Genomic DNA, 11,018 nt, shown 5'->3' on the forward strand with positions numbered 1-11,018 from the left:
GGACTATGATGAAGTTCTAGACTGACTCCTGTTCAGTGAGTATAGAGTGATGAGGCCAGCCTGAAACAGGGCAGAGAGGCCCAGAGACAATGCACCATGAAGCAATACTGCTCTGCAGAAGACTTGGGCATACATCAATGACAGATGGAAAGAGATGGATGTCAATGGACCTCAGGAAAACATTAATAACTATTCAAGAAAGGAGATGACTCAGCTACAATAGTTTTAAGTAATAATATTTACAAGGTGTAAATACAACTGTATTCAAAGAATAAGGGGAAAGACAATGGAGAAAAGGGTTCAGTTAATTGCCTTTATAAAAGGTCAGGATAACCTAAAATTGAAAACTCAGAAGTAGCAATACAAACACATCAATCTCGAGCTTCACTCCCTGCATGCGGAGACTAGGGGCTTGTACCCAGGTCTCACACATGGTAGCTAGTGCACTATACAACTATACCTGACCCACACAATTTTTTTTAAAGAAGTATATTCCATTTGAGATAGCACAATGCCTGAGTCACAGAGGCCCGAGGTTCAAGGTTAGCATTCCCCACAAACTAAAAAGAAGGCTTTGTCCTCCTGCCCACTCCCTTTACCTTCAGTGCTAAGAAGAACATGTGGTCCACTTCCATAACTAAGGCTTTTAATCTTTTTTCCACATAAGGCTTCTAGCTTTTTGGGTACAAGTATGCTCTGGTTATCTCCAGTTCCTAGGCAATTACTATAGTTCAGTCCAATTACAAAGACCTAGAAAACAAAAGTTCCGAATCATTCAGCCTAATTTGCCCTGAAAAGAATATACACTGAAGTTCAGTTTGTCAGCTCAGGAGATTGGAATGAGATTGACAAAGTTGCTCAGAAAAATTCAGCCTTTTTGTGCATAAGGGCCTGGGTTCAAACCTATTTCCCATCTGCTGGGGAGAAGCATCACAGGTGGTGGGTGAATCAGCACTCCAAATGTCTCTTTTTCCCTACCTCTCCTCCACCCCCTCTCAATTTCTATCATATCAATTTTTTTAAGTTAAAAAAAAAAGAAAAAAATTGTCCCCTGGGAGTAGTAGTGGATTCTTTATGTAGGCACTGAGACCCAGGGATAAGCCTGGGAGTAATAAAAAGGGAGGAAGGTGGCAGTCAGGCGGCAGCGCAGTGGTTAAGTGCAAGTGAAACAAAGCACAAGGACTAGCATAAGGATCCCGGTTCGAGCCCTGGGCTCCCCACCTGCAGGGGAGTTGCTTCACAGTCAAGCAGGTCTGCAGGTGTCTATCTTTCTCTCCTCCTGTCTTCCCCTCCTCTCTCCATTTCTCTCTGTCCTATCCAACAATGATGACATCAATAACAACTACAACAATACAAGGGCAACAAAAAGGGAAAATTAATAAATAAATATAAAAAATTTATTTAAAAAATAAAGTAAAGGAAGGAAGGAAGAAGGAGGTAGGAAAGAAGGAAGGAGAGAGAAAGACTGATTTAGCTTTACTATGAAATTCAAAGGGTTAAAGGAGTAAAGAGGCATTAAATCAAGAAACTGAAAAAGCAAAAATAAAAATGCAGTCTTCCTGAGTTGCAGTTTCTCTTTATCCCCCAAATTTTCTTCATTTTCAAACTACACACTTTAACACCCAACTCCAAAATAAGCCCTCAAAGCAAACAAACTTACCTCATCGTTGTCAGTAACATAGAGAGCTTCATTGGCTGAGGTTCCAAAGACACATGCTTTCCGGATGGATGCAATTTCCTGAGGTGAGAGGAGAGTGAAGATAGGCCACTTTCCCACATCCACCATGACTATGGATTCCAGCAACTCCTATAAGCAAGCCAATATCATCGCTGTAACAAAGAGGATTTCAAGAAAAAAGTCAATGCCACTCAGCAAAAGCTGATCCTACACCATGCTATGCCACCTCTGACTAAATGGACTGCATGATTTCCCCAGTAAGTATCCAATCCTTCCTCTACCACCATACTTGGACCTGTTGTAATAGGAGGAAAGCTCTATTAGAACCAGTTGTTTATTTTGCCCACAATAAGTCGGTGCCTAACTGTTGCATACACACTTAAATGCAGCCAAATAGCAGATAATTCGGCATAAACGAGCTAACTGGGTGAAACTCAAGTTTTTTTTTTTAATTATTACTATTTTTTAATATTTACCTATTCCCTTTTGTTGCCCTTGTTTTATTGTAGTTGTTATTGATGTTGCCATCATTGGATAGCACAGAGAGAAATGAAGAAAGGAGGGGAAGACAGAGAGGGGAAGAGAAAGATTGGCACCTGTAGACCTGCTTCAGCGCTTGTGAAGCAACTCCCCTGCAGGTGGGGAGCTGGGGGCTCAAACCAGGGTCCTTGTGCTTTGTGCCACATGCACTTAACCCACTGCGCTACCACCCAAACCCCTCAAAATTCAATATTATCCTATAAAGAATCTGAATGATCCTGGGCCCATACTCCCAGAGGGATAAAGAATAGGAAAGCTTTCAAGGGAGGGGATGGGATATGGAGTTCTGGTGGTTAAGAACTGTGTGGAATTGTACTCCTCTTATCCTATGGTCTTGCCAATATTTCCATTTTATAAATAGTAATTTTAAAAAAAGAATCTGAATTTAAAAGGGCAAGAGGGAAAGGGAACAATCATTAAATTAGCTAGAAGTATAAGATTTACCACAATTCAGATTATAATGTACAGGGAGAATACCATTCAAAATCATACAATTAATTTACAGACAGTACACTTATTCAGTTACAGGCAATTCTGTAACTGAATTAATTGGTTAATCTCCTAAAGGAAAAACATAAATAAAATCAAGTTAACTTTCATAATGATGACTCATTATATAAACTGTTTTACTAACTGCTAAATTACTTGAAGCTTTATTTTGTAAGCTCTTTCTCTAAAGACTTATAATTTAAGAGTTAATATAAAAACCACAGAATACACTGTACAAGTCCATACCCATCATAAAAGAAAAAGTATCGCTGAAGGCTTGACACGTCTATTTTTAATCAACCACTGTGGCACACTACTTGCCTACTTGAGCCTGGGTTTCGCAAAAATCTGTTGTATGAAAATATATAATTTTATGTCCAAGATGTAATAAAGACAACATCTGAATGAGAATAAAAGCAGTAGTGCTAACAAAGCAAGTAATTACTTCTAGCAACACAATCAAGCAAAGGAAATACAGTGCAGGGAAGAAGAAACTAACATTGATCTTTAGTATGCTGTGCTGGAGTTGCTTCATACACATTTCATTCATTTCACAATATAGTACTGTTGTAAAGAAAAGATCATAATCCATTCTTAGTAGATGAGAAACAAAATTCAAAGCTACAATGGTTTCCCAAGAGGGCTGGGAAGAGAGCATAGTAGTTCTGCAAAAAAGACTTTTATTTTAAAATTATACTTCTATTTATTTATTTATTATTGGCTAGAAAAATTGAGAGGGAAAGAGGAGATAGAGAGGGAAAGAGATGGGAGCCGGGTGGTAGCGCAGCAGGTTAAGCACACATGGCACCAAGTTCAAGGACTGGCGTAAGGATATGGGTTCGAGCCCCCGGCTCCCCACCTACGGGGGATCGCTTCACAAGCAGTGAGGCAAGTCTGCAGCTGTCTTTCTCCCCAGCCCTAACCCACCCCCGTCTTCCCCTCCTCTCTCGATTTCTCTGTCCTATCCAACAACAATGACAGGGATAACAATAACAACAATAAACAACAAGGGCAACAAAAGAGAAAAAATAGCCTGCAGGAGCAGTGGATTCCTAGTGCAGGCACCAAGTCCCAGCAATAACCCTGGAGGCAAAAAAAAAAAAAAGGGAAAGAGACAGAGAGAGACACTTGCAGAAACAACTGCAGAGATACCTGCAGCCCAACTTCACCATTCATGAAGCTTTTCCCCTATAGGTGGGGGCCAGGGGCTGGAACCCAGGTCTTTGCGCACTGTAATGTGTGCGCAGTTAACCAAGTGCACCACCGCCTGGGCCCCTACAAAAAGACTTTCATACCTGAGGGTCTACAACTAGACAGAGTTGAAAAGTATTCTGATCCTTCTCTGTGCCTTTTTCTGTAGCTTTCATTAGAATTAAAATAAAATATTTAAAAAATGATTTCCCTAGGTTACAAAGCAGTATTTGGCAGTCAAGATTCAACCCTCTTGCCCATCTTTCTCACAAAGAACACTAACCCTTCCCTTTAATGGCTAAACTTCTCTAATTTTATTTTGCCCTACAAATGTACATCATGTTTTTATTTTATTTTTTAATATTTATTTATTTATTTTCCCTTTTGTTGCCCTTGGTTTTTGTTGTTGTAATTATTGTTATGGTTATTGATGTCATTGTTGTTAGATAGGACAGAGAGAAATGGAGAGAGGAGGGGAAGACAGAGAGGGGGAGAGAAAGACACCTGCAGACCTGCTTCACCGCCTGTGAATCCCCTGCAGGGGCTCGAACTGGGATCCTTTAGCCGGTCCTTGCGCTTCATGCCACGTGCACTTAACCAGCTGCGCTACTGCCCAACTCCCACCACGTTTTTAAAATTATTCAAATGTTAAAAGTAATTTTAAGGGGCCTGGGGAGCGGCACACTGAGTTGGGCATTGGCATGGAAGCAAGAGATCCCAAGCTCAGTTCCTGGCATCCCCTATGTCAGAGTGGCGCTCTGGTTCTCTCAATTAAAAATAAATTAGGGGGCCAGGTGGTGGCACACCTCTTTAAGCGCACACATTATAGTGCACAAGGATCCAGGTTCAAGCCTCTGGTGCCCATCTGCAGAGGAAAAACTTCATGAATAGTGAAACAGAATGACAGGTGTCTCTGTCTCCCTCCTCTCTATTTCTCCCTCCCTCTCAATCTGTCTCTACCCAATATTAATTTTAAAAAATTTAAATGCTCTCTCCACCCCTGTTGTTGTTTTTTTAATTGGGGGATTAATGGCTTACAGTCAACAGTAAAATACAGTAGTTTGTACATGTGTAACATTTCTCAGTTTATTTTTTAAAAGATTTATTAATAAATGAGAAAAATAGAAGGAGAGAGAGAGAAAGAACCAGACATCACTCTGGTACATGTGCTGCCAGGGATTGAATTCAGGACATCATGCTTGGGATGTCCAATGCTTCATCCTCTGCACCACCTCCTGGACCATTTCTCAATTTTCCTCATAACAATTCAACCACCTCTAGTCTTCCTATGCCATCATGTTCTAGGACCTGAAATCTCCCCCAACCCACCCCAAAGTCTTTTACTTTGATGCAATACACCTCACCTCTAACTTTTAAAAATAGACAATTAGGGAGTCGGGTGATAGTGCAGCGGGTTAAGCACATGTGGCACGAAGCACAAGGACGAGCATAAGGGTCCCGGTTTGAGCCTCCGGCTCCCCACCTGCAGGGGAATCGCTTCACAAGCAGTGAAGCAGGTCTGCAGGTGTCTATCTTACTCTCCCCCATTTTCCCCTCCTCTCTCCATTTCTCTCTGTCCTATCTAACAATGACGACATCAACAACAATAACTACAACAACGATAACACAAGGGCAACAAAAGGGAAAATAAATTTTTTTTAAAATTTAAAAATAGACAATTAAAAAATTGTGTTCTGCAATATGCCTCATCTATACTTGCCTGGTTAAAAAAGCTCATAAGGGGGTTGGGAGGCAGAGCAGAGTGTTAAGCACACATGGTGTGAAGCACAAGGACCAGAGCAGGGGTTTGAGTCCCTAGCCCCCCACCTGCAGGGGGTTGCTTCACAAGCAGTGAAATAGGTCTGCAGGTGTCTATCTTTCTTTCCCATTCTTTCTTCCCCTCCTCTCTCAATTTCTCTCTGTCCCATCCAACAATGACAGCAACAACAACAATAAACAACAAGGGGAAAAAATAGCCTCCAGGAGCAATGGATTCATGGCACAGGCACTGAGACCCAGCAATAACCCTGGAGGCAAAAAAAAAAAAAACTCATAAATGGGGGGGGGGACAGTAGCACACTAGGTTAAGCACACATAGTACAAAATGTAAGGATCCAAGTTTAAGCCCCCAACTCCTCACTTGCAGGGAGGTCGCTTCACAAGCTGTAAAGCAGATCCATAAGTGTCTATCTCTTCCCCCTCTCTATCTTCTCCTCTCTCAAATTCTCTGTCTTATCCAATAATAAAAAAAAAAAAAATTTTAAAAGGAAAAAATGGTCTCCAGGAGCAGTAGATTTGTAGCAAAGGTACCAAAGGTACCTAGAGATAACCCTAGAAAAAGGTGCAAAAAAAAAGGTGCCTAGATAACCCTAGAGGAAAAAAACAAACAAAAACTAACGTCATCTAATCCTCTACTCTTCCAAAAAACAGTGAGAGGCAGGTTCCAGAGATCAAATATTACTTTTCCCCACAGAGTCCACAAGTACATGTAAGTGAACCCCTGTGCTATAGAGATAGCAAAGGCACAAACCATGCCTTCATTACATTGTACTCAGTCTGGGGAGTTGATGACATGAAGGGTTTCCTTAGCACTGAGAAAAGGTCTCTGAGAAGTTCTGTGGCCATGTTAAAACCTAGATAGGCTATGTATGTGCCACACAGAACAGAGTCCTGAGGCCAGGTGGTGGAGCACCTGGTTGAGGGCACAAGGAGCCAGTGTTCGAGCCCCCAGTCCCCACCTGTAGGGGAAGGCTTCACAAGTGGTGAAGCAGGGCTGCAGGTGTCTGTCTTTCTGTCTGTCTGTCTCTCTCTCTCTCTCTCTCCCCTCCTTCCCTCCCTCCATCCCTATCACCCCCTTCCCTCTCAATTTCTGACTGCCTCTATCCAACAAATAAAGATTTAAAAAAAAAAAAAAAAAAAAAAAACAGAGTCCTGAACTTCAGCATGTGTTACTAAAATAACACAATGTAATAACTAACAAAATTTTCTAATAAACTCAAAATTGCCACTATCCTCACTAGTTACTATAGTGAGATGCTTACTTCCTCAATTTACCTGGGGGAAGAGAGGGCAACACTTTTGTTAGTGTTAAGAATATTATACTAGGAGTTGGGCAGTAAGCCACAGCAGGTTAAACGCAGGTGGCACAAAGCCCAAGGACAGGCGTCAGGATCCCAGTTTGAATCCCCTGCAGGGGAGTCGCTTCACAAGTTATAAAGCAGGTCTGCAGGTGTCTATCTTTCTCTCCTCCTCTGTCTTCCCCTCCTCTCTCCATTTCTCTCTGTACTATCCAACAAAGACGACATCAATAATAACAATAACCACAACAATAAAACAAGGGCAACAAAAGGGAATAAATAAATATTTTTTAAAAGGAATGTTATACTAAGGGGTAAGGGAGATAGCATTATGGTTATGCAAACAGACTCTCATGCCTGAGGATCCTAAGTCTCAGGTTCTATCCCCTGCACCAACAGAAGTCAGAGCTGAGCAGTGCTCTGGTGTTTCTCTCTGTGTGTGTCTCTCTCTGAATCTCTCTCAAAAATAAAATTTTAAAAAAGAAGTAATATAAAAAAAGAATGTTCGGGGAAACTGGGGGATATTATGCATGTACAAACTATAGTATTTACTGTTGAATGTAAAACATTAATTCCCCAATAAAGAAATTTTTTTTAAAAAGTCCAACAACAACAACATCAATAATAACTACAACGATAAAACAACAAGGGCAACAAAAGGGAATAAATAAATATAAAAGAAATCTTAAAGAATGTTATACTAACAATTTCACAACATTTAACCTTCAATCATAAAATTATAAAGTATATATACTACAATTCCAAAAATAGAAAACAGCTAGAATCACTAGACATTAGATTTAGTCTATTATAAAATTTACATAATTTTTGAGCTGAGGAAATAGTATAGAGTTTATGCAAAAGATCCTCATGCTTGAAGCTCTGAGGTCCCAGGTTCAATGCCCAGTACCACCATATGCTAAAGCTGAAGAGTGCTCTGGTCTGTCTGTCCCTCTCTGTATCTTTCCATCTATAATATCTCTTTCTCATTAAAATAAAGTAAAAATATTTTTTAAAATATTAAAATCTACATAAGATTTAAGAATCCTGTGACAAGCACTAAGTCAGAAACATAATCTATTGCAAGAAGACTGATATTTAGATAGTCTCAATTTATCTAATAATTAAGTAAATAGTTTTGTCCTAATTGTGTGAATTTCATTTAGAGGAAAGTAAGCATAGTTCAGCTAAACTTAAGTTATAACATCACTTATAGGTCACAAAACATATGATGCTTCCAAAATTAATGAGTATGGGAGAGATAGCTTTAACAGTTACGAGAGGGTGCCTACTTTGCCATGTGTATGACCCAACTTCAGAACTGGCACTGGGCAAAGGTAGATAGCCTAACGGTTATGTGAAGAGACTCTCATGCCTGAGGTTCCAAGGTCCCAGGTTCAATCACCCACACTACAAGCCAGATCTGAGCACTGCTCTTGTAAAAAAAAAAAAAAAAACCACCACACTGGAGAAGCTTTGGAACTGTACTCTTTTCCTTTCTCCCTCTGTCTTCCTGTCTCCATCTAAAGAAATTGGTATGTAGCAGTGGAGCTCCAGCAATGTCTAAAAATATATATATAGCCTTTGTAAAATTTTCCAGCATATACAGATATTCAAACTAGACCAAACAAACTGCTATGAAAACAGATCCTTTTTTTTTTTTTTTTTTTTGCCTCCAGGGTTATTGCTGGGGCTCAGTGCCTGCACAGTGAATCCACTGCTCCTGGAGGCTATTATTGCCCTTGTTTTTTTTTTTAGCCTTGTTGTGGTTATTATTATTGTGGCTGATGTTGTTGGATAGGACAGAGAGAAATCGAGAGAGGAGGGGAGACAGGGGGAGAGAAAGATAGACACCTGCAGACCTGCTTAACAGCTTGTGAAGCGACTCCCCTACAAGTGGGGAGCCAGGGCTCAAACCGGGATCCTTACACCGGTCCTTGCATTTTGCGCCACGTGCGCTTACCCCGCTGCGCTACCACCTGACTCCAGATAGACCCTTCTATAGCTTACTAATCATAAAAATAAGTTGTGGGGGCTGTGTGGTGGTGCACTGAGTGTGCATGTAAACACACACACACACAAACAGTAAAACAGTGTTAACAGATGACTCTCTCTCTTCCCACTTCCCTCTCAGTTTCTCTGTCTCTGTCCAAAATAAATATTTTTAATAAGTTGCAAATAGTATGTCAGTTGTATTAAATAGATACTTGTAAAGTATTGGGTTATTCAAAAAATCATGACTTATTTTCCTGTTTTTCGATGCAAAAAAGTGTCATGAGGCAACCCAGTAATTGTACATTTTTACAACATTCTATAAACTATTATTTTGTTTAGAAAGTAAGTTTCTCATAAATAGCACTTAAATAGTTAACCTGAATTATCACTCATTCTGTATTAGTAGTTTAATCACGGAACTTTTTCTATACACAGAAAAAAGCAAGGGTATAACAGAAATTAGAAATGAGTTTAACACCTTTAGAAGATATTATGCTAACCCCCTTAGATCTCCATATTTTCTTTGACACTGGAAAATACAGTCATATTCCCATGGAGTTATTCTGTGTCCATTACAGAATCAATATCCCATTACCTGAAATGTTTTTTTTTTTCCTAGTGACATACACTCTGAAAGTGTACTTAAAAAGACAAACATAGGTCTTCCAATTTTAGAAATCTACATTAAAAACTGTAAGATTGGAGAAGAAATTTAGCAATTGATCTTTTGATTCCTTTAAGAGCACATTTTTTTCCTTTCCCTAGGAACTAAGTATTAAGGGAACATGAGAGGTTTTGTTTTATTGGCCTAGCAAAAAATGTATTTGAGCATGTTTATAAATGTTTTAAAAAATAACAATTTTTAAAATACAGGAAAACTGTTATTGATGAAGTAATGCTCTCAATATCAAATAATACTATAAATAGAAATTCAAGGGGCAGTGTGGGTAGTAGTGCAGCAGGTTAAGTGCACATGGTGCAAAGCACAAGGACCAGATAAGGATCCAGGTTCATGCCCCCAGCTTCCCACCAGAGGGGCTGCTTCATGGGCGGTGAAGCAGTTCTGCAGGTGTCTTTCTCACCCCATCATCCCCTTCTCTCTCGGTTTCTCTCTGTCCTATCTAGCAATAACAACAAGTACAACGAAAATGGGGAAAAGGGCCTACAGGAGCAGTGTATTCCTAGTGCACCAAGCCCCAATGATAATCCTGTAAGCAAAAAAAAAAAAAGAAAGAAAGAAGAGAAATTCAAGGTTAACTTATAAGCATGTGGTTTCCATACAGACCTTCACACTTATCAAGCCCGTTCTAGCCAGAATGTACCTGATACAAAGACTCATGACACCAGAGGGTCTTTATACCTCCCCACCTGTCTTCTGCTGACCTAAAAGCTCAATAAGAGAAAAAGAAGTCCACCCCATCACCTGGGGCACTAGTCTGGGAGTCTTGGGATTCCCATACAGACATGATGGGCCTAGAAATCTAACAGATCCCTCTCACCACTGTCACTGGTCATCTCCATCAGGAACAACATAATGGGACCCTCTGTGAGTCCCTATTGGACCTGGCCCTCAATGTGAATCAATAATGGTAGGGAATATTCCATTCTCCAAAAGCATACTCTGCCTATCACCTAAAGATGATGAGTCCTGAAATTGGCGCAGCCTGGAATGTTCCTAGCTGTGACCATGGAATGTGAGCTCACACCTACAGGGATGCAGAGGTTACATAGGCCCTTGTGCTGACTATGGGCCCCAGATCAGATCAATGGGGTTTACAGTTAACAATATTTATTTTTTTTAAGATTTTATTCATTTATTAATGAGAAAGATAGGAGGAGAGAGAGAAAGAACTAGCCATCACACTGGAACATGCGTTGCCAGGGACTGAACTCGGGACCTCATGCTTGAGAACCCAGTGTTTTATCTACTGTGCCACCCACTGGACCACATCAGTTAACAATATTTGTATACTTACCCCATGTTTGGGAGCTACTCTCTTCCCTGATCCAACTTTCTAGTCCTTTTTCCCATTGTGACACCATACCCC

At 40.3% G+C, this 11,018-nt stretch overlaps 1 protein-coding gene and 1 long non-coding RNA gene across 4 annotated transcripts in view; one reads left to right on the forward strand and one right to left on the reverse strand.

Annotated features, from left to right (window-relative positions):
• RCBTB1 (RCC1 and BTB domain containing protein 1) overlaps positions 1-11,018 on the reverse strand; it is a 77,882-nt gene that overhangs the window by 46,663 nt on the left and 20,201 nt on the right. Inside the window, exons 3-4 of one of the 3 annotated variants that reach the window (XM_060194862.1) lie at positions 1,661-1,830; positions 600-750 (exon numbers count right to left, since the gene is read on the reverse strand). In XM_060194862.1, the coding sequence (XP_060050845.1) occupies positions 600-750; positions 1,661-1,786 (277 nt within the window). In that variant the 5' untranslated portion in view covers positions 1,787-1,830. Of the gene's footprint in view, positions 1-599; positions 751-1,660; positions 1,831-11,018 lie in introns of those variants that run through there. The other 2 variants (XM_060194863.1, XM_060194864.1) reach the window with 2 other exon arrangements.
• LOC132539460 (uncharacterized) overlaps positions 1,812-11,018 on the forward strand; it is a 10,081-nt gene continuing 874 nt past the window's right edge. Inside the window, exon 1 of the long non-coding RNA XR_009550761.1 lies at positions 1,812-1,935. This is a non-coding gene — a long non-coding RNA (uncharacterized LOC132539460). The remainder of the gene's footprint in view (positions 1,936-11,018) is intronic.

Source organism: Erinaceus europaeus, chromosome 7, assembly GCF_950295315.1.
Source record: "Erinaceus europaeus chromosome 7, mEriEur2.1, whole genome shotgun sequence".
NCBI lineage: Eukaryota > Metazoa > Chordata > Mammalia > Eulipotyphla > Erinaceidae > Erinaceus > Erinaceus europaeus.